The 25,086-nt window shown below is 34.0% G+C and overlaps 2 protein-coding genes across 2 annotated transcripts in view; one reads left to right on the forward strand and one right to left on the reverse strand.

The window, feature by feature from the left end:
- LOC109829138 (UPF0505 protein) lies at window positions 1-23,100 on the reverse strand. Its single transcript, XM_020396253.1, has 18 exons — window positions 22,994-23,100; window positions 20,122-20,291; window positions 16,439-16,608; window positions 14,090-14,275; window positions 13,909-13,998; window positions 12,494-12,574; window positions 11,707-11,850; window positions 10,269-10,351; window positions 9,574-9,709; window positions 9,342-9,425; window positions 6,087-6,248; window positions 5,910-5,997; window positions 5,242-5,319; window positions 2,994-3,060; window positions 2,824-2,923; window positions 860-976; window positions 703-759; window positions 1-400 (listed from the first exon to the last, which is right to left on the reverse strand). The coding sequence occupies exons 2-18, from the start codon at window positions 20,285-20,287 to the stop codon at window positions 275-277; spliced, it is 1,935 nt and encodes a 644-aa protein (XP_020251842.1). The 5' UTR covers window positions 20,288-20,291; window positions 22,994-23,100; the 3' UTR covers window positions 1-274.
- LOC109840025 overlaps window positions 20,568-25,086 on the forward strand; it is a 25,092-nt gene continuing 20,573 nt past the window's right edge. The window contains 1 exon segment of the mRNA XM_020408523.1: window positions 20,568-20,658. Within this exon segment, the coding sequence (XP_020264112.1) occupies window positions 20,568-20,658 (91 nt within the window).

The following is a 25,086-nucleotide window of genomic DNA, read 5'->3' on the forward strand; positions in this document are numbered from 1 at the left end:
TACTGATGAATCTTATTGTTTTCAAATAATCTCACTCAAATCAAGGAAACATAACGCACTTATGATCGTCCACAAGTATACATTTTCTCATTTTATAAATTACAGTAATCAAATATATACATCACCAATCAATTCTCTCATGTGGCATTGGAATTATCAGTTCCAACCGATTGAGCAGATGAGTGGACATTTGGATCTTGGACTTTCTTTCAAAATTTTGGGATCACAGATCTCTAATGAAGCAAATAATCAAAGACTCCAGATCGAATCAACTTTATAAATTTGAGAATTTCTTATGGAAGAAGCTCCCTGTAGACTCCATATATTTGTCTTTCACATGAAGATATAACTTGGCAATGTCGATGAGCTGAGCGCATTTTAGATGAAGTTGAGGGTTTGCCTGGATAAATATAGCAGTTAGGAGCAATTTCAAAGTATCAACAGTGAACTATGAGAGTTTACAGCATCAACAAGAAACTCAACTCCCTTCCCACTTCACGTTTACAGATTCAACGATAGCGTACGATTGTTTGCTATGATATTTTGGTGAAGTTCTTAAGTTCCTAGTTTTCAACGGTAACAAGTTTTTCCGCATAAGTAAAAGTCCATTGTACTCTCATAATTTATCCTGCATATGAGCTGATCTTGATGGTCAAAGGTTTCTCTAAATATTTGATACAAACTAAACACGAGACATATTACCTTAAAGCAAATGATAAGGTGATTGCAGGCATCCAATGCCAGTCTTCCACGTGTAGCCTTCAGAGAGCATCAGGACAACAAAAACCACTGTTAGTCATCGAGAAATAATATATATTTCTGGTAACAGGTATTACGGTTGGTATAAAAATTAACTTACCAAATTAGGCTCTTCTTCAATGACATCAACCAGTTTCTGAAGAGCCAGACTAGAGAGGGACGAAAGTTCTTTATGATAGGATGCATCTCCATAAAATAGTTTGTCATTGCTTACAACCTGGACTTATAATAAGTGAAGAATAAAATGGAAGCCAAAAAAAAACTTCATCAAGATTGCACCTGATTTACCAAATACATATAGAAAAGAACTGCTATTGAAAAAATTTATACAAAAAGAATGAAACGAACAACTGAAATATAGAACGAAGCGAACAAGTGAAATATACATATAAAAGTATGGGCTTCAACTGAAAACAACATAGATATAAGGATTAAGGAAATAATGCACAAAACCAACAAAAACATAAATAAATGCGTTTAATTGCGAGAAGATATCAAATCTAACTAGAGAAGATATTATCCGTAAGGTAAATTACTGAAAAACTCCTCCAAAAGCCTCCCAATTGAAAAAAGATCCTAAAAATATGGATTAAGTACTGCATACTAAAGCCAACAAAAGTAGATAAATGCATTTAGTGTGAGACGATATCAAATCTAGCTTGGTAAGATATTTTTCATTTCCAAATTTACACAATTAATGTTCTCGTATATTTCTGAATGATTGACAATATAAAGTTATTTTTATGCAGGCAAAACGTTTGTATTATGTTTATTGTTGGTCTGTTGAAAAATAAAACACCCTTTTTGTGTCTACTAGATGGATTAAAAAATCATGTTGAAACTTTTCTTGTTGTAATTATCTGGTGTTAAATTTTTCTTCATTGAAATCCACCCAATTGCTTGTTTCTCTTTTTTTTCTTCTGATTAAGTTGAATAAGCGTCCATAATGTCTACGGAGAAGAGCTATTCTGCATTAAAAAATCTTCTTATACACAAATCTCATATGAAAAATAAATCTAGGCAAATATTTGCCTTAACTGAGAAGTTCTTGACACAAAAAACAACACGAATGTAATGAAGGTTAGGCATTTTGATAAGCAAATTTTCAAGAATATACCTGATTAGTTGAATCTTCGTGTTGCATATCCTAGTTTGACCATAATACTTCAACTAAAATACTTTATTTGGGCAGCCTTTGTATTGCATATTACAACCTTTTATTATAATAATGCAGTAGCATCCATGAATTAACTAACAATTCAAATCCACGCCTTTATATGAAGTTAGATACAAGTAAGTCATTGTACACTGACAGCATACAAATGCTTATGGTCCTGCAAGAAGGCTATGACTGCCCATTATATCATAATTACCACACACAGAAAAAAATAAGCATATGTTACATTTTAAAGTTGATGATATTTGTTTGAGTATAAAATTATAATCCTCAACCCATCATAACTTTGGAGTTCTGGTGTACTGTAAGGGTTCGCATTGTATCAAAGCAACTCAAGTTCAACCAGCAATTTAAAGCGAACTAAAAATAATAGATACCGTGGAGTGAGTTCAGATTTCAGCCCATAAAAGGGCCCTCTAGTGCATGTTAGACATAAAATTATAAATCTCAACTGTCATATAACTTCGAAGTTTTGGTGTAGTGTAAGGGACCATTGAAAATAGTAGAGATGGTTGCACATATGCTTTGAAGTCCTACTATAACTTGAATTTTAAAGAGGGGATTGATATCACATTGCGTACTACAAAGAATATCAAGGTAAGACACATGAACGAAGAGATAGCCCTATTAACACACTTCCAGTTAAAGACTGAGATAATTATTTAAAAAATAAAAAATAGTTTAGCATAAAGCTTGTTCATTATAAAATGATAAACAGAAAAAAAATCCGCCATAAGAAGAAATGGCCCTGAGGGATACTATCATAACCAAAATTCCCTACGGCATCTACACGGGCTTTTTTTTATGGTGAAAAGATGGTCAAGAAGATAAAATTGTTACAGATGAATAAAGCAAAGTCACATTTAAATTATAGAATCCAATCATACCTGAGAACTGCTTGCACGGTAAGGAAGCTTAGTTTGAGTAAGACTTGCTGACAACGAAACTATAGCAAAAAGTATCTCTGTTTTAATCCTTGGTGATGTCCTGCAACATTACTAATTAGCTATTTATTCACTTAGAAAATAAGAAACTGCATTTTCTATTTGAAGCTTACAGTGATTGACAATCAACAACTGATACCAAGTTCCTGAGCAACAAAGTGACCCCTTCTTCATGGTTTCCTGCCAAAATGTAACAGCTAGAAGGGTAAGCAAAAGTGCATCTAAATATAAACTAAATAAGGAGCAGAAATACATCCTTATCAACTTCCCGTAAAATTTTCATTTCACATGTGTTGAACTGTGTCGAACTTCCACTGGCACTTTATATTCTCTAAATGGAGTCATCCCTTATGGATTAAACTTTAAAGAATTTAATTCCAAGAACAGGTTTGAACTTATTGTTATCAGAGATGAGAAATGAAAGTGAAACCTCCTACTAATAATAAACTGACCATGAAAATAGGCTATTAATTCATTACTGATGAACAATGTTTTAAATGTCGACCGACATGGCAGAATTAGGGTTCGAACGACACAAATCGGGCAATTTTATGTCGCATGTCGTTTTTCAGGAGGAAATTGGATATGTCGGCAATATATCGGGCATATCGGCCGACTTTTCAGCTTCGAAAAATCGGCTGATATGCTCTATTATCGGTTTAAAACGTTTTTCACTTATTGGGTTTGGGTTTAGGTTTGAAAACCTAAACCCATATGACCTGTTATGATGTTAAGGGTCTGTTTTTGAACCCGATAGACAGAAATGAACCCGTTCAAAAGAAAAAACGAAAAAAACCTAGGGCTACGACTGAGAACCCATCAGCCGCCTTCGTCTTCTTCGTCTTGTGTTCGTTCTCCTCACATCGCTAGCTTCTCCTCTCTTTTCTCCCTACGACATCGAAGTCCATCATCTCTGGCGTCGCCTTCTCCTCTCTTTCTTCCCTGCGCGAAGTCGAAGTTGCAGCTTTCCTCAGCTTCTTCAGCCGTCAGGTATGAGAGTCTCTTTCTCATCGTCTGACTCTCTCTCTCTCTCTCTCTCTCTCTCTCTCCTTCAAAACCTTTAGATTTAGAAGATTTTCAAATCGTCTGGATTTTAGTGTTGATTTCATCTTGTTTATCTTATTCAATGTCTTAATTTCCTGTTTTCCCTTGTTTTTACTATTTTTTTGTTACATTATATTATATTATTATTCAAATAGCTCCATGCTTTTTGTTGCTATAAATTATTCATTTGTAGAATTCAATGTTTGGCAACATGTTTTGGGCAGCATGCTAGGAAAACAAGACATCTGGCTGATTTCTCGTAATGATCCTTGTTTATCATTTAATAATAATCCCTAGTTTCTCGTAATAATCCCTGTTTATCATCTAATGATATAAACATGTAATACTCAAAGAGTTTCTGCTTTTCTTCTTCATGTGACAGTCTGGTAGCAACTCTGTGGATAATCACAGAGGGGAGAAAATTCTAGTTTTATCTGTTTGGGGGTGATGAGTCTTTATTTTTTATAGAATTTATAAAGTATGTTGAGTAAAAGGACTTTGCAGATTCAATTTTTTATATGTTTAGTCTATAGAATTTATAAAATATGCTTATATTGAATTTAGGAATGCTTAGATTACATTTAGAACATGATATTATACATATGTGCACCACCCGATATGGCAATCCGATATTTAGTCCATGTCCCCCAATATATCCTCGATTTTAGCTATCCGACATGAACCCGATATCCGATGTTTAAAACCTTGTTGATGAACTCTTTATAAATGGAACTTGCAAGATAAAATTGCCAGGAAAAGAATGGAGAAACTACATACATGTTACTGATTTTAACTCCTAACAATTGATATATCAGTGGCAGTACTGATGACATTTTTGGTTCATTGATAATGTGAATGGTTCTTATATTTACTATGGTCAGCCAACAGATAGGACTAGCACGAAACCCCCAATGGACCAATAGATAGGAAAGATTTCTGAAAATAGCAAGTAATGATTTAAACATCAGACAGATGAAATAACCATCTTAGTGTTTTACTTTTTAAGGATAGATTGTTATGGTGAAAATAGAATGAGGACTAGTGATTGGGAATGAAACACCAACTACGCATAAAATTAAATGAAAACAAAACCTTTAATTTGTAATCTGCACAGTAGTTTTGAAAGATAACACAATGGTTACACAAGATTTACGAATGGAACAAAACTGAAATGCATACATCATAAGAATTACATGGCTCTTTATGACAAGAAATGTCAAGTGGAATGGATGCTCCACCTTTTGTTATAACAACCAAATATTAGAAAGTTTTACTGACACCAAATCATGAAATTACTAAATATAAAATCAGAATTACCTGGTACCATAACCAATATGCTGCACAACTTGCATGATAATGATACAACTTGATCTATGTCAAATGATTTCTGAAAACCTGCAAACTCAAAAGGATAAGTGGTCTCCTAGTGTGCAAGTAAGAACAGAACATGGTATAGCACGTAAAAGCACATAAAAATTGCATATGATAGTTTTAAGTCCAGAAAGGTATATGTATATAGTAAAGTACACTGTAGTTGAGCACTTCATACATTATGAACAGAAAAAAGACATGTCAATTTCATTGTTATTTAAGACAATAGAATAAATCACAATATATAATAACTATCACAAGATATACAAATTATGTACTAAATCAACTGAACCCTTTTGGTTTACAGAGCCAAAAGTGGAGGTAAGGTGTAATTTTACAGCTTCTATGTCACAAAGTCTTGACAGGCCCCCAACTTCACTATTCTCATGATTCTTCCAAGTCTAAATATCTTGTTGAACTCAGAAATTGAGATAGAACTCTTTCTAATACCAGGATAAACTCATAGTACTTAGTTTTTGAGAATTACAGGAAAACAATAATAAAGCCATGCTAATGGTATTTAAGCTTAAATTTAGTTGGAAAGACAGACATGTTGATTGGAAGTTTATGCAAAGACATACAACTACGAGTACACATGAACTTCAGAAACTAACCTGCTGTCATGTTCAAATTTTGCAAACAACTGATTGCAGAATTTATGAGTCCCTCTGTATGAGAAATTAAACCTCCGAACAATGCTACCTGATATGAGATTAAAAGTGAATCAATTGAAGAATTGGCAGAAATATTTTTTGTGCAATTTTAAACTTTAAAAGTACAGTAGAAATTACCTCAGTTGTCTCGAGATAAAGATTCATGCGCCTTACACTGGATGAAATAGATGGAATTGTAACTTCATTGAATGCGATGCATGCTTTAAGAAAATTTGTAATCTTTTTCATGGTTTTGATAGCTTTGACTGCCAGATTGTTACATATATGAACAAGAGTGTCCTGCGAAAGAAACAAATTCTTGAAAATCTCCACTCAGACAATCAAGGTATAGCAGCCTAAAGTCGACAATAGCTATGAGGGTTTCATAGGGGCGTGCAGGCCTTCTGAAAATTAAGATATGCTTGGAAGGAGCGATGGGAAAGGGTCTGTTCTTGAGATATAGCAAGAAATGAAGATAGGATCAAAGAATTCACATGTTTCATGTCAGCTTCACATTAGACAAGACTTCGCAAGTAGAGTAAGTAAATTAATGATTACGATTGCTGAAGATAAAAAAATTCTTCAAGAAATCCCTAGTTTATCAAGACCTTCCAATTACTTTCTATGGAGAGAATATCCCCCTTATATTTAATATGATGCGAAAATTGTATCCACCCCTATTGATCCAAGAAATCATGCTTCCTCTCCCTTTGGGGAAAAAGAAAGTGCTTCACCCCCTTTCTTTCATCTCTCATCTCCCAGATAAGCCACAAACCCATTCCATCTTTAATTGCCGCCTCCCACCGGCTCTCCATAGCCTCCACCTCCCGCTCTTTGGCATCACCTCTCTCCGTGCCGTGCCGGAGTTGGGGGGTGGTAGGGCCCTAAAGGACGCAGAGGCGATGGGAGGCAGCGGAGAGGTTGTTGGTGAGACAGCAAGGGAAAGGTCAGTAGCTATGAAAAGGCCAGAGATGAGGAGGCGGGCAGCAATGTAGGAGAGGTCAGCAAGAAGGCAGGACATGTGGTGACTGACAAAGAAGGAGAAAGAGGATTGTCATCTTTTACATTTTTCGTAATTTTTTGCCTTTTATACAATGTCGCTTGATATCTTTGTTCATTTTCGTTACCTTTCTGTATTTATCAATACTTTTATTTGTTTTTTTGTTACCTTTATTTATTTCTCGTTATCTTCTATAGATTAAGGATACCTTTACGTGATTCTTATTACCTTTTGTACAATTATTGTTACACTTCTTTGTTTAGTGGTACCTTTATTTTTCTTTTGTTATCCTTTGTTGAACAACATTTTTTCGCAATTCTTGTTACCTATATTACCTAGGTACTTCTATTAGGAAGTCGTACCCATACCAGACATGTACCCATACCCATACTCATACTCGTACCCAAACCTCTTGGACACCTCTTGAATATATGCATATGTTTCTTCGGGCTTATACTCAATTATATAATACTTGTTTTATTTTAAAACACTCCCCATACATTTTTTGGATGTGTATTCTACATTTCACATCTATTTCTTATATATTGATCTTATGTAAATGAAAAAACAATATTCGATCTTATATATATATACATATATATACATATATACATATATATACATATATATATACATATATACATATGTATATATATATACATATGTATATATATATAGATACATATATATGTATATGTACATACATATATATGTATATGTACATACATACATATATATATGTATATGTACATACATATATATATATGTATATGTACATACATATATATATATGTATATGTACATACATATATATATATGTATATATATATATATATATATATATGTATATGTACATACATATATATATATGTATATGTACATACATATATATATATGTATATGTACATACATATATATATATGTATATGTACATACATATATATATATGTATATGTACATACATATATATATATGTATATGTACATACATATATATATATGTATATGTACATACATATATATATATGTATATGTACATACATATATATATATGTATATGTACATACATATATATATATGTATATGTACATACATATATATATATGTATATGTACATAGTCTCTATACCCTACCTTTTACAAAATTACCGTGTTCCGTACCCGTACTTGTACCCATACCAATACCAGTACCCATACCAATGCAACCTAGCTTGTTACCTTTCTTTGTTTCTTGATACCTTTATTTATTTTTTTCCTTGCCTTTGTTCATTTCTTATTACTTTTTATTGTTTAATAATATCTTTATTTGTATTTCATTACCTTTCTTCAATTTTTCTTTCTTCTCCTTCCTGAAGCACTACCTTTACTCGTCTCGCTGCATATCTCACCCCTGTTGCCGCCTGCCACCTTCCTTCTCCTTCGCCTCCTTTAGAGCCCACCATGGCCCCACTTTGGATTTTGGAGGGGCCTGAGGGAGGCGGTAGGAGGCAGAGGCGAAGAGGAAGTGATGGGAGACATTAATTAAAGATAGAAGAGTGTCATGGGTTCATGGAAAGATGAAAAAAAAAGAGAGAGAATAAAGAGGAAGAAAACATGGGAAGCTTAAAAAGTTTCATAAAATGCTTATGGGATTTTATAATAGGGGGTGGAGGCATGACAAATTTTTCTTCGGGGAGGAAACATGTTTTCTAAAACCTTGAGGTGGAGGCAATTTTCTCTAAAAACATTGCTCAATGCCTAAGAAGCTAATCTTAGTTAAAGTTAATCAAAAGAAAAAAAAACTTACTTTTACTTTACCCTATTGGCCTACAAACTACTAAATATTCAAAAGATAACAAAAAGTTCAATGAATATTTAAAGATAAGAAAGAAATAAAATTATATTAATTTTTCATATTAACTTAGTTGTTTATTTGAAATGCGTGAAGGTTGTTATGATTATTGGACTTCCTCATTAAAATTACTCGTGATATGAGGTGTTAGGATAAATAAGACGTGATTTTTTTTTGTGAGATCCGGATAGTCGCCTAGTTGCTTATGGGAGAGCCTAGTTACCAATACGAGTGTAAGAGAGCTTCCAGGATTAGATTAGAAAAAGGAAATTTTTATTTATTTTATTCAGTTATCTTGATGGGCCATTTAGTTTTCTCTCTTTCCAGCATGCTTCGCAGGGGGAACTTACTTCATGTTTATTATGCTAACTCTGCTAATGGCACAGTAAGACATATAAATGCAATTTAGCAGTAATATTTATAAGCATTTAAGACATCATGGGCTTCTAGTATGAAGATTGGAAAAAAACAGGAAATTAGAAAGCAAAAGTTGCAATTGACTTAGTTAATAGAATAATACAGGAAATGGAAAATAGCAGGCTTCCCATACACGTATGTACTTACTTTAAGTTCGTTAATTTGCCAAAAAGCTGCACGACATTCAATTAGAAATGTTAAATGGGGCTCTCCTTCACCACCGAAGTCCACCTAAAATGTAATTCAACTTCTTAAGCCCTGTTCGTTTCCCAAATATAAAATTAAGGTAAAAAAATTCATAACCTGAGTTGCAAGAACGAAGTATAGTATATTGTAATCAGCTTCTGATTTTAAATATTCATTAAGAAACTTCACTTACCATCTGGACAAAACTAGAAATGAGACGCGCCCTCTGTATATCACTATCCAGATCAGAGATATCAATGCTATTGTGAAGGTCTTGACAAATTTCAAAAAGAAACTGTACGGTTCTGGGATCAGATATAACACCAGTGCTGCGCATGGCACCAAAAATTTACCTATTTTAGGCATCTCAAACTAAAAGTATGAGAACTCCATCCATGCTAATATACCACGTATTAAAAAAATTTAGTGAAGCTACGGTCCAAATAGTGATCTTAAAGAAAGATGCAAGGTTTAAGGGGATCAACATGGGCGGAAAAAGGAAGTTTACAATAAAAATTATGACAAAAGAAAAATCTTTTACTAAAAGAGAAATTAATTTGCAGCATGGTACTCAGGTAATTATGTGGATTGTGGATTATTTGTCCTGCCATAGTAAAGAGAGAAACGAACACCCCAATTCATGTATGATAGACAGATTCTAGATTACTTTATCTCCACTAATATGCAAAATGTATAGAAGTTAATCTCCTAAGTCTCAAATAATTGAACATCTCTGGGAGATCAGTAACACAGAAACTTAAAAGATACTTCCATAGGGTAAATTTATTTCTCCGTAGGACAACTATTGGCATTGAGAACTACTGAACCTGTCAAGAACCAAATTTAATAAAGATCATGGGAACCTAAAAGTTCACAAATAAGGAATACCTTGTAGCCTTCTGAAGTATTTTCGTGTTGACCATGCTCCATGAGCTTCCATGTAAAAGTTCAAGGATCCCCGTAAAATGGTTCTACACAAGGAAATGATGGTAAACCATACTCAGATATAGATAAAAACTTGAAGATGGATAAATTCTGTAGGGATGCCACTTCAAATCTCAGTAGTAAAGTTATTTGGCTTACTGACTCCAACTGCTAACATACTGGACACATAAAGCAAATAAACTAGATTGATCTGTAGTATCTCCAAATCTTACAAAAGTTGAACCCCTTAGGTTTGGTGAGCAGATAGATACAGACCAGGCATAAACAACATTTGCCGAGGTCAGGACTGCTCATTTCATTGTTCCTTCCTGATCATAAGCCCTGAAGAAAAAGGCACGACTATAATAACGAACCAGAGAACATAAATAACACCTGCCTGGGTCAGGATTCCTATGTCAGGAACTTAAAGGATACTTCCATAGGGTAAATTTATTTCCCTGTAGGACAAGTACTGATATTTAGAACTAGTCAAGAAAGGATTTAATAAAGACCATGATCTCAATCTGGAAGGTTATCAGCCCTATACCTAAACCATGACTTGTTTTTTTATCTCGGAAACCACTCATTTACCAATCAGTTTTCCCCTACAACATCAACAACATAGTCCAGCAGGATCTGGACATCTTAGACGTTCAAAGTTATATGATATATCCTCCTTTTAAGACATAATCGAAGAGGATAATATTATTCATTTATAATGAAAGGTTGCAAAGGAATAACTTCCACTATGAAAGTGAACAAATAAAATAAATAGAATGCTGCAGTACTGGACTGCAGTTAGTAGATATATGGGTTACTAATCAGACCAAGGTGGGATTGGATTTGACTTATTAACTAGATTTTCATCTATTATTAACCATTGATGGCATCGGGTAGACAGGTACTCTAGCAAACAATTTACACATCCTGATAACACAAGTACATGAGGCTTCACCAGTTGATTATTCTAACCTGTTTGTGGGTTCTTATGGAAGTATGACCTTTTACATTTCAACCATCGAGGACCAACCAAAGGATCTGGATATTTAATCCAACCACATAGCATCAATATATTTTAGGATTGTAGTATTGTATTTAATTCAATATAGTTTCACATAATTTAACATAAATGGTACATTGATTTCAACATGCTGTTTGTCTCCTGCCAAGTCCTGGCTGCAGCTCTAGCAATCTGTAAAATCAATTGATGATAGCTTATAAAAGGCAATGATATGTACATGCTGTATGAACAAGCAAATTGATAAATCAAATAGAAGAAGAATCTGGTCTAGATATCAATCAGTAAAAGCTTTTCCACAGAGATGGGACGGTTGCAGGTTCTGATTAAAGTTACAATTACTACATGTAAATCGAAGAAGATAACAATAAGAATGTATGTTACCAGAGAGAAAACATCTTCTATGCTATCAAAGTGATTGATAAGCTTGACCAGAATAGACTGTAACACGTCCATTTCATTTTCAACTGCCCTTCTATTTTCAGCTCGTTGTAGAATGCCATCCAAAAAAATAGAGAGAGAGTCATCCTGATATTTAAGAAAACATATTTCAGAAGTAAAATTAACAATACTACTAAATAATAGCACTTCTTAAGTTCCCTCAACAAAAGAACCAATGGTCATTGAATAGAAGATTCCTTATAGCTTGCTGAAAATAATGTATCATGGCTGAAAAAAGGCACACTGAATATACTATCAAGCATGAGAACTTACAGAAGTTCAGATATTAATGGTATAGGATAGAGCTGCAAGTTATATATAAAAAAACAACAAAGTGAAAACTCCAACATTCAAGGATAACATGTTAAAAGTGAGAAAAACAATTGTCTACCCAGAAAGACACCAACCATAAACTAGTGATTTTAATTTCCTGAAGGCATTTGTATCCACTGCCCAGAAAAAGCAACAGTGGACATATCAGATTTACGTAAGTACGGAGATGATATCGAACACTCGTTCCTTTTCTAGTTACAGGAGTTTGAACTTGGAACTTCTACAACCCCCACCTACTCTTTTACCACTGGGTCAAGCATCAGTTGATATTAATCATTCTCCAACATGATAAAGAAATTATAGTATCATCAGAATAAAGAAATATAGGCAAAACACAAAAAATATGAAAAACAAAGAAAGAAAGAAGGAAATGGCAATAGCTTGGGTAAAAATTTACCAGTGAGTAGTGAAGGATAATGTCCATGTATGCATCAGCTACTATCAAATACTCATCAAGGCAATCGTACTGATTAGCCACCTGAATGAAAAATGCATAAAAAGAAAATGAGTCCCTTATGGCGCAGAGAAATTAAATAATTGACTAAATAATCAAAATATTATGCTAAATCTAAGAAATTGAAAGATAACAACTGCTATAGGCTTGGCTTATGATTTAGTTTAGAAAATAGCTTATCAAACAAAAGTGCCTAGGCAGGAATAATAGCTTGTTGTAAACTATAAATATACTACACAGCTAGCAAAATAGTACAGATGAATGAATGCTTGAGACATTTCCGTTACAACCTGAAAAACAAATGACAATATTGAAAATGATGAAGATAGGAAAACACATATGAATTTTCATTATAACTTATATCAGAAAACTAGATACTGTTTGTCAGTGGATATCAGTTGTTTGTCATTGGGTATTGCACACATTACTGGTCCCGCATGAGAGTTCTTTTTGTGTGTGGATTATAGGAGTGAGTATGTCTGTAGGTGGTTCAGAGCACAAAGTTCTACAACTATGCTGTAAAGACAAGTTAAGAACAACTTTGGTATGATTTCAATATCAAACTCTAGCATGGTACTGAAAGAATTGCATATTATACTTTAACCAAAAGAACTTCTATATATGATTGTGAAATGAAAAAAAAACTGTAAACTTTAGTAATTCGTCCACTGTTGGTGAACTCTGAACTTCACCATACATAAGTTTCTTAGTTGTACATAAAGTGGCCCTCAAATGAATGTTTACTGGATCTACGATCTACGATGTTCACAACAAACTAATATCCAAAGTACAAGTCTCAAGACCAATGCAAATGAATGTTTACTGTATCTACGATCTAGAATGTTCACAACAAATTAATATCCAAAGTACAAGTCTCAAGACCAATGCTTTAGATTCCTAATCTTAGAATGATAAACCAAAGATTTAGGCTATTTAATCATATTGTTTGGCCATTTAATATTTGTTTTTTTTTCAGGCTTTTTAGATACCCTCCCTATCGTCCCAACTTGCAGAGCACTAAACGATAGGTTTAGGATATTCAATTCATAATTGTTTGGGTGCCTACCTAAATATTACTTTTTTTTTTTTGTTCAGATACCCTCCATCTACCCCGATAAGCTTCAAAATTTAGGTACAGGCTTTCTGTCCATGCCACTGCAGAAAGAACTCAATAGCTTAATTTTATTAAGCATCAAAGGATACATTGGCAGGTTGAATTCAAGTAACCAAAAATCTCACATAACCAGTAGGCTGTACAAGCTAAAGCTTAAATATAGTTCAGTGAATCACAGATGAAGTAGTTATATACCAAGCACTTAAAAAAAGTTGAAAGTACTTCTTTCATCGAATTTAAGTACCTTCGACACATGACGAAGTACAGCTTCAATAGAACTGATGGGTGGTGGGCTCTCAAAGAGTTTGAGACCAAGCAGCCTATAATTCAGATGCTGTATGGTGATGTCAAGTACAAATAAAGTAGTAGTAAAAAAGCATTGATGCATCGGATCTTTTACACAGAGGGATTCAAACCAACCATACCTGCTCAAGGGATATATCTTTGTTTTGCTCATAAAGGTCAATGACCTCTAGTGCATTCATGCTGATAAATTCAGCTGGAAGTTGCTTGAGAAGATAATGAAGAATTATCGAAATGCATGGTACTCTCTTGCTTGGTTCAGATAGAGTAGTACAAAATCCAAACTCTGAGAGTACACCACCAAGCTCCTATACTCAAAGAATTGAATATCGAATTAAGTTAGTAACATGCAAAATTGTCCAATATTCAATCACAGGGAAAGGCTCCTGTCTTTCAAAAAAATAAGCCTGCAAAACTTGCCTTATAATGCGATTTGTTAACCCAAAAAATATGTTCTGGCTAATTTAATGTCAGATAGATGACTGTTAAGAGTGGTGGATTATAAAGAAACGAAACAAATTTCGGTTCAATATGTTGAACCATGAAATAGATTGCCGTTGATCCTATACAGTTTGGCCATTACACGCTCCATACTCGTCAAAGTGTGATTAGACTGCTGGAATAATGACCGAACTCTTTTGTAATTTACTCATGTCAAATAGTTTCTATCATTACCCAAACTATAAATCTACAGTATATATAAGCATGTAAGGAACCATAACAATATTATCAAGTTTATATAAACTGAACCTTAAACCATATACCATAATAACATCAATTAAAAGAAAACCTTTAAGAAACTCAAAAATGAAATGTGTTTTAAAAATTCATTGCTGTTCTTAGCAACCTATTGTTGTTCTTGGTATCATGAAACTTCTTCAGTGGATAAGTTTTGTTGTATGTCCAACTTATGTATGTGATTTGGGCACATTTTACCCAGAAAGACCTTAGCGCTAATGTTCTATTATTGGAAAAGAAATGTTCATGATGTAACCAGTTGACAGATGGCTGAGTCTCCAAACACATGATTTCTTTTATCCTCTTATGTCATCGAGATCATAATGCACGCTACAGATCAAGTAATGAGATGCTGTGGAATTAGAGTTTTGAACCTCTTCTAGAAGAAAAAACAAACCGTCCCATAGAACCCAATACTGCCTCTCCTCCAACTTATTATGAACTGCACTACTAGTCTTAGTTCTGCATTTCCAAACCATCTAATAAATTCTCCTTATCTTGCCTCATGTTGAAACCTTTAGTTATTCACTTTTCACATATAGACTCCTTATCCTATAGACATGTCTCTTCTAATTTGAATATCAGAGTTCTAGGCCTATAAGCCTGGTCGATCATATAGCATAAATTTTCATGTAAGTTTCCTTCAACTTCATGAGAATTCTATTCCAGAAAGCAGAAGCAACCTCCAGTTTCAGTTCTACGTATAATTGATACTAAGTGATAAAAATGCCTAGTATGAGTTACTTTGTACCTGTTATATTAAGGAGATCTTTGTTCCTTATTGTACTTCTGCTGGTATCAAATTTCATATATTCTGTGCTTGTTACATGTGTGTATACATGTGGGTATACCATATCCCAAAAGCCCATTAAGGTCATCTGCAGATACAGATCAAGATTTTGTAATCTTCTACTGAAATTGAGAACTTCATAGGAAGCAGTGGCATAGAATTCAAATTTGGGCATGCTCCTGCTTGTTTCATGGCTACATGACAACAACACTAAGTCTTAAATTCCAACAATCAACAATGAAGTTAGGTTGAATAGCCATGGTCCATAAACATTTCCCAAAAGAACCCTAGCTTTAGGATAAGGACAGATAGTGTTTCTATACTAAGTCAAAAAGTATTGGAATGAGGTCTGCAATAGACATCTGCCAGAATAGCTATTAAATATTTGACTTGAAGCCTGATATAAATATTCAATAAAGGCAAATAGCAAAATGATGGACAACAAAGGCAATTTTTTACATAGAAAATAGCAATGAATATAATAGAAACCATGGTTATTAACTTATTATAACGGTAGCCTAAAAGAAGATGTCAAGGATAGTACAACAGGTGTTATTTATAGCTTATATAGAAGAATCGTACATATACAACCATGCTTTATACTTTAATCCAGTGAGTTGAACCATTGACCTTAATGGTGTTCCAAGAAGGACATTTATGCATAGTATTATTTTTATCCCTAATGCATTCTGATCACAAATAGACAGACTTAACAATAATCAATTACAAATAGAAGAGTTAGATTATAGAAAAAGCGAGAACTTTTTTAAGGAACATAGATATGAATTTAAAAGAAGAGCGACAAATTCAAAGCAAAATAGTTGTTGAATTACTTAGTTTAGTACACAGTATAGAATATTACATTTGCAAGCATTGGCATCAAATGTTTGAGCAGAACTGCTAGACTAATGAAAAAGAATACCAATGATACTGAAATGCTAACCTTATTACAGCTATCGATGTGTATACACTTCATGATCCACTCAATGGCAGGTTCCATTAGCATCATAACCATTTTGTTACTCTTGTAAGAATGAGTAGTAATGGTTTCTTTGTTTACAATCATGCGCTCCAATAGACGGGCTATATTACTTATTGATGCAATTAGATAACCTGTTTACAGAATGTCCGCACAGCAAAATAATGTTGAGAATATTGCTGTCTAACGAGTAGACTAAAAACATAAAATAACATTGGAAGAATGATTTGATTTTAAACCATAGAGAATTCAAGAATTTGTAATCTAGTAACAATGTTCAAATTATGCACTAGTGGTAGTTATAAAGATTAACATTGTCAGTTGACTCAGTTCCAGTAAATTCATACATCTAGAATTGACATTCATATTTCTGAGATGTTTCACTTAAATAAGATAGTTTCATCAATACCACAAGCTTGCAACCACAATTAAATCAGCTTGGTTTCAGTTTGCTAATGACAAGAAGTTGAAAACATAACTATTCCAGCCCCCCCTCCCCACAGCACTCCCCCCCCCCCCCCAAAAAAAATAAGGATGAGCACAAGAACTACTTCCACATTTGACAGAACTGGGTTTTCTATTTAAAAAAAAAACCTTTGATGCGTATTTTACTCCAAGAAGAGATTACATTTATTCATATGACATTCAGCCTGATGCTGACCAACCAGTCCTGTTGTAAGGTAGAAATGTCCTACAATGTCACACATCCTAGTACTCTTCCCCCTGCAACCTTACTGCAGAGCTAATTACCGTTGCTTTTCCTTGAAAAATGCTATCCACCATTAATTCCTGAGCTCACATAAGCTATAACATACCAGCTACCTTTCTAGCACACACCGATATGGAACTGTCAAATTTGAGGACATGATACAATGACATCCTCTCTCCAGCATCTCCACTTAGTTTACTCAACAGCCTCCTCGTCACAAACACTTGACCAGGCAATCGAGATTTCAAAAGACAACATAAAACTACAGAGGTTAGCCTATGGTATCTGCACCCAAGATAACCCCAGCTTAGCTTCTGCATACACTTCCAGCTGGCATATGGGTTAATGCAGCCATAATGCACCAAGCAGGGACTTTCTAGGAGATCATACATCTTTTTACTACTCTTTCCTGGGCAAGCTAAACTAGTGAACACTTACCACAGTTCATTTATAAAAATGCTATCTATAAGTAATTTTTCGGTTCATGGGAACTACTATACTTAAGACACCATTCTTGCTAATTCATTATGAAGAAGTCCATTTTAGGATAGCGGCACACCCTCATCATTTTAAACATATAATTTGTGATGACATTTTGAGAGTATTGTCCTAAGAATACTTGACTTCACATGAAATTTCTCAAAAAGTACAGGGACGTATTGGAGTCTCCACATTTTGACACAGTACCCTAACAGTACTTGAAATGCCTTATCTAATGATACTTGAATAAATCAATTTTATGTAAGAGATCCTAAAATCTGCATCTTGCAAGTTTCAAGATCTAACCCTTGAGCTTGAATTTACTCAAGCAATGAACTTAGTCAATAGAAGAGTTGAATTATATTTTTCCTTCTCTGCTGGAATGATAAAGGCACATGTTCATTGCATGATCTAACTTATTGGATCGATGCATGACCTAACTTATTGGATCGGTGGTCATTTTTATTCCTAATATATATTTTATAAGTCGCTAAGTATTGTTACTGTAAAACTTACTCATTTGTTTCTTCCGACTAGACTGTTCATTAAATGACATCCCACTCATCCCACACCCATTCCTGCAACCTAGGCATCAAGTAGCAGACTTGTAGCAGTTAATGACTATTCATTTAAGCACAATTCATTAAGCGGACATAGAGCATCACGAATCACGTGAGAAGAAACATTGGGACCATAAATATAATAGCCTTGACATCACCTTGACTTTGTAGCTTTTCATGAACATTTCAAGGACTAAAGTTTCATACAACCAAGGTTTTAAATGTCGGATGTCGGGTTCATGTCGGATGGCTGAAATCCATGTCGGATAGCAGAAATCAGGGATATATCGGGGGACATTGACTAAATATCGGATTGCCATATCGGGTAGTGCGCATATGTATAATATCATGTCCTAAATGTAATCTACGCATTCATAAATTCAATATAAGCATACTTTATAAATTCTATAGACTAAACATATAAAAAAGTAAATAATATATGGATTTGAGTTCATAAATTCTTTCTATCGGGTTCATAAGAAACCCTTAAACATGAGAACGGGTCAAACGGGTTTGGGTATTTATCACTAAACCCAAACTCGATAACAAAAAACAGATCTTAAAAAAAAGTACCATATCAGCCAATTTTTCAAAGCTAAAAAAATAGACTCATATGCCCGATATGACCCCTGATATTTCCGATTTGGCTCTGAAAACCGACATACGAGTTAAAAACGTTCATGTCGTGTCGGTCAAGCCCTCAAACCGATATGTCGGCCGACATTTAAAACCTTGCATACAACATTACCAGTATGTCTAAAAAAGAATATGAATCTTCAATGCATGAAAGCAGAAAGATCAACATAAAGATCATCTAGCAGAAAGACCACAATCTGAATAAGATTGTTAAGCTTAAACATAATCGAGTTACGATCCAGAGCTCACATCAGCGCCTCCATAGCTACAGCAATAAGAGAAAATATGATGGAAGATTGTCCCGATGAATGTTAGTTGGACAAATATATTGTCCCGATGAATGTTAGTTGGACAAATATAGTATCTTATCTCAGCACTCAGCAGTGACACAAAAGATTTTAGAGTTCCATAAGAGATTTATTCAAGCACCAACTCTCTATTGTGTTTTTCTTGATTAATGTCAGGGTTATTCAACAAATAGGATCCAATATTCATCATGATCCTATCACTGTACTTTTCATGCTTTCTTTTAATCTTAATGTTTTTCTCACATCCAATGATCCAAATGGATGTAATCTCAGATGCAGCTTCCATTATTCCATATTAGAAGTCAACAGGCAGATACTCAGATCCAAATACTCAAAGAAGCTCTTGCTTAAAAAAAAGTAGTTCAGACAGAAACCGGCTAAAAAGTGATTGCAGAAAATCTAGGTAGAGAGAAAATTAACAAGTAATCCAGTTGAAAAATTAAATAGAAAACAGGTCTTTATGTGGGGCTCATAATAAAGGCTTGACAAGAATAATAACCATGAGGCTTTTTACATTAAAATGTTTATTATTCAAAATGAATAAATAAGTGGTAGCCTAGGTCGAAATCTCCCTGGTTACATACTAAGAGAAAATCCAAAGATTTCCAGCTAGTGTGTGCAATAGAGTTTCCAAGTATACAAACCAACCAGATGGACTAGTAGCAGAAAGCATATGTCTACTCATTGTCGCTACATCCAAAATAAGCAAAACAGACTGTGATTAGAAACCTCAAATCTAATTTTCAACTTGGGCAGGATCATAAATCAAATACAAGTAGGGTGCAGATTACTGTCTATGTATAAAAAAACAGAATAATGTGTTCTACAATATATCATTTTTAGTGCGCTAGAACCAGAGATGCATATGATTGGTATCTCTGGTGAAAGAAATGTTGAATAAGTATCTGCAACAATATGGACACAGTCAAATGAATAGAAATATGAGCATTTTACCTTTGTCTCCTGGATTTAGTGAATCAGCACAATGGGCCATATAAAGATGACAATATGCCGATGCAAGTGGATCCGCAAGGCCTCTCATCATCATAGTCAAGCGGTGGAGATTATGCAAATGATCGACCTCTAGGAAACGCCAACAACGTAATATTGCAAGTTCCATGTATCTAAAAGGTCAATTAGTAAATAACAAAACAAGTTACACATTTTTTTTGAAGATGGAACTGCTAAAACAGAAAATCCACAAGAAAAAAAAATGAAGACAAAGATCTAAGTGGCTTTCAAATTGATGAGATCTATGTGGCATCACTTTATATGTCCTTGACATCAAAAGCATCATATCAATTTTTCCCCCAAATAAACATCATTGAATGAAATAAAAGAATTACTTGTAAGCAAAATATGTTCTGCAGTATGAGAGTTAATCCTGTACTTTTTCAAACATGCTTGATAGAAAAACTGTCACAGGAAGAGCCCCTGATTATGTACCAGAATCTGACAGTCCTATTTACCACATACACAAGGATAATGACAGTACAATACATAGAAACAGATTACAGGCAAGACACCCAAAACACACCTTCAGTAAACTCTTTTATGCTCCACTCAACTTACCAGTTACTGAAGGGATGTGGACTATACTACATTAATGATGAGTCTGTATTTACAGAGCAGTTGGCACCCAGGACACTACTAGAAAAGTAAGGAAAACAAGACAAAGAGGACAACATGCATAGAGAAATTATCCTTTTAGCTCCATTTCAAACAAGGACTTGAAAATTTTGTTGTGGGTCATCTTATGGCAGACTGCTTCATTCAGCTTAATCTACAAACCTTTGATGAGAGATCAGGTGATACGAAAATCCTTTGCTCATCCAACAAGTTATTTCAAAATAAACTTATTTCAACCATTACTTGACACCACTTGATACATGAGAAAACACTTGTTTAATCATTTGGTGTCATCTTTAAACTATTTAATGCATGTAGATGGTATCGATCATCCATCAGATGGTCCACAAGAAAGTTCACAAAGATAGTTTGAGAATATTTTCCAGAAATGACTCTGTAAGTTGATTTGCTAATTAAGGCTCATGAGCACGTTGTTGTAGACCATCTCATGAACTATCCACTACATTTTCTTTTATCACCTTAAATGTTCTAGATGAGAGATCAAGTGATCTAACTTTTTGCACATCAAACAAGTTGTTTCGAAATAAACTTATTTCAGCCATTAAAAAATGGCATTAATATGCATGACTAAATACTTCCAAAATTATATGTCTGTAAAGATCCATTCTATTAAAATTGATCTAACTAATTTAATGTCTAGAACCAAAAAAACAAGGTTTTTTAAAGTTCTGATTCAAAACCCTTCTATCTATGTGTGCGTGTGTGTGGGTGCACTCCAAAACCAAGTTTTTTTGCCAAACCTTTCGGCTCTAGCATTAGTATTTAGTAAATTGATAGTTTCATTGTGTTTCAAGACAACTAGTAATGAACTGAATGATTTGACTCACAAGAGATGATCAACTTAATTCACTCAGAGTACAGAAACACATATGTAATGTAACGATCTGACACGTACACTTTGAAGACTGCCGCTCATTGTAGCTTATGACATAGTACTGAAATGGTGTTGATGGTGCAATATCATGATAATCAAACTCCTAAAACCAAAAGAGGCAGACATATAGGGTCCAGCAAGGACCATCCCCCTCCAACACCCCACCCCCTCCCCCACCCCAAAAAAAAACACCTCAAAAAGAAAAAGAAAAAGAACACGCCGCCACCCAAACCAAAGAAAAAGATAAACTTACAAATTTATTACAAATGTTATATACGACACATTCTTTTAACTGAGTGATTGCCCCTTAAGTAGACCACTAACTGACAAAAAATCTTTGATTTCTGTGGCAAGAGAGAAATTAGACACAGAACATAAGGGGCCATAATGGTCTGGACTTTGGATCATCGAGTACTAAGCTGCTTTTGATCCCCTTGATTATGTTCAACTCCACCTTTGAAGAATTCAGTACGATTATCAGCGATGTGTTTGCACAATGTATCGGTTGAACAGATCAGACAGATACTCCAGCATGGCGGTGACATAAAGATCCATATGAAATTTAGCCGGGAAATTTTCTTGTGTATAATTGCATGCTTATCAGTAGGCTGTTATTAAACGTATGGAAATATCAGGTTTCAATATTGCAACTTTCTTTGTCAATAGGTAGTTATTACAATGTATAAGTATCTATTACTTAACCTGAATTAACTCTAAATTTGACCTCAAACCTACATGCAGTCTATCTGTAAAAAAAAAGCAGAAAGCTTTTAGTAACAATTTATTGAGGGTCAGCTCTACAGGACCATCTTCTGAGTTTAATTAGTGAAGTTTGAAACAGCTTTTACAACCTTGATCCAATTTTACTCTTGTCCTTATACAGCAGCACCATTAACTACCATCCAGCACTCCTTTTAACTAGCAGGCAACAATCTGCATTATGCATACCCATAAACCACTTCAAATGAGCTTCCTCATTTTACACGGTTCCTTCAACTTTCCAGGAATTTGTATCTCTTATTTTCTTTTTCTTCTATTGCCGATCATCCATCTCTACATATCTATTTCAGATATTCATCTTTTCTAGATGTTCCGTTTCCACTGTGGTCATCTTATAGTATATTCCTGCATCCTCAACTAGTTCTATCAAGAAGCCCTTCTCCACTTAACAACCCCAATCTAATTCTATTGCCGTATACTCAATACCACACTTGATGATGGGTTTCAGAATGAATCACAAGAATCATAAGAGCATAATGCAGAAAAATCATATTAAGAGAAAGAAAAGTATAGATGTTTCACATGCGTGGAAGAAGCTCGCGAACTGAACCAATCTTGCAGAACCAGTTGTAGCAGGTATCTTTGGCCTCAGGACAAATATCAGTAGAAACAAAAGATTCTGCAAACAACCAAAGATGTGATGAGGTTTCATATAGAATACAAAAGTACAGCATAACAAACAAAATATTTCAAGATAGAAAGAGATCTAAAAATTAGTTTTTTTTTTCTTGAGTAAAGAAAGAAAAAGAAATTCAATACACCATAAGCATGACCCTGTACCATCTGTAACTTTGATCTAGCAAACTAAACATTTGAAGATTCTAATGGCAGTAAACAGCATAAAAGCATGTCCAACACAGAATCTCGGAGATAAGCATAAACTAAAAGAAAATGTGTCGCATAACGCCTTTGTCCGTGTTATGTAACATAACAAACTTTAAGCATTACGTAATATTTTGAAATAAAGTAGACACATCATAAGTCTATGTTATTACGTAATATTTTGAAATAAAGTAGACACATCATAAGTCTTATGTTATTACAATATAACATACATGTACACTATTTCAACATAACATATATTGTTTCAATAGAACAAAAGTAAAGACTTCAAAGTACTTTATTTTTTTGGTTTATTCAAGTCTTGCAGTAGTCAAATATTTGCTTTTGGATTGTTCGTTAAAAACTTTTCTTTTTTTCATGATTGATGTGAACTTATTATTTGTGTAGAATGAAGTGAATGCAAAATTATGAACGAGATACGTAAATTTGTACTGAAATATTGAACATTTAAATGTGATACTTGTTAATAAATTAGTGTAGCTTGTATTAAAGTCTTGAAAAATATTTGTCTGCTATTTTCTGGCTTGAAGTAGTTGAATTTATTTTTGGATTGTTCGTTAAGCACTCTTGTCATTGATGTGATTGATATATAGTGACATCATTATGTTTGTGATCATCAACTTATTGTTTGTATTTAATGAAATGAATGTGAAAGTATGAACGAGATACGTATATTTGCATCGATATGTTCGAATATTCTACTGTGGTACTTGTTAGTGAATTAGTGTAACTTGTGCTAAATTTAGATTTTTATTTCAAATTAATTTGTTTATATTTTAAAATCATGTTCCTATTTGTTACAATTTTAAATATATTATGGATTTTTTTATATTTATTTTAAATTTAAAAAATACAATTTGACAATTTTAAGTACATGCTACAATATGTAAAATATCATGATACTTTGATGTATGCAGTACATATAAGTGGGTAAATGATACACATAACACTTAACACACAAACTCACACACACACACACACACACACACACACATATATGTATAGAGAGAGAAATGGGTATGCTTGGTACCAAGAACAAATTTTGTGCTTGGTAGTGAGGTTCTTATTCCCATCCACTCATTCCAATTCCCAACCACTCCCCAACCCATGTGAATGTGGGCCCCGATTTCAATGAGTGGAGGGGAATATGTCACCTCACTACCAAGCACAAAAACTTGTACTTGGTATCAAGCATACCCATTTCTCTCACATGAGAGAAATGAGTGGATGAGAATAGGACACCTCACTACCAAGCACAAAATTTGTGTTTGGTACCAAGCATACCCATTTCTCTCTCTATATATATGTATGTATGTGTGTGTGTGTATATGTATATATATGTATAATATACATATATACATTTACATATATATATATAAGAGAAACTTTGTACTAATCACAAATTTTGTGATTGCTAGTGAGGTGTCTCATTCTGATCCACTCTCCAACCCATATGAACGTGATCTCCCATTTGAATGAATGGATGAGAATTAACCACCTTAGTACCAAGCACAAAAAAATTGTGCTTGTTACCAAGTTCCTTCATATCACGCTCTCTCTCTCTCCCTCTCTACACACACATATATTTCTATGTACATACATATAGCTATGTATGTGTGTGTGTGTGATTAGTGAATATTCTAGGAGATTTGAAGTAACTTAGGAGCTCTATTGTATCCAAGAACTTTGAATTCTCTTCATGCTACTGCACGTGTGTGTGTGTGATTAGTGAATATTCTAGGAGATTTGAAGTAACTTAGGAGGACAATTGT

This window comes from Asparagus officinalis, chromosome 1 (genome assembly GCF_001876935.1).
Source record: "Asparagus officinalis chromosome 1, Aspof.V1, whole genome shotgun sequence".
In the NCBI taxonomy this organism is placed as follows: Eukaryota; Viridiplantae; Streptophyta; class Magnoliopsida; order Asparagales; family Asparagaceae; genus Asparagus; species Asparagus officinalis.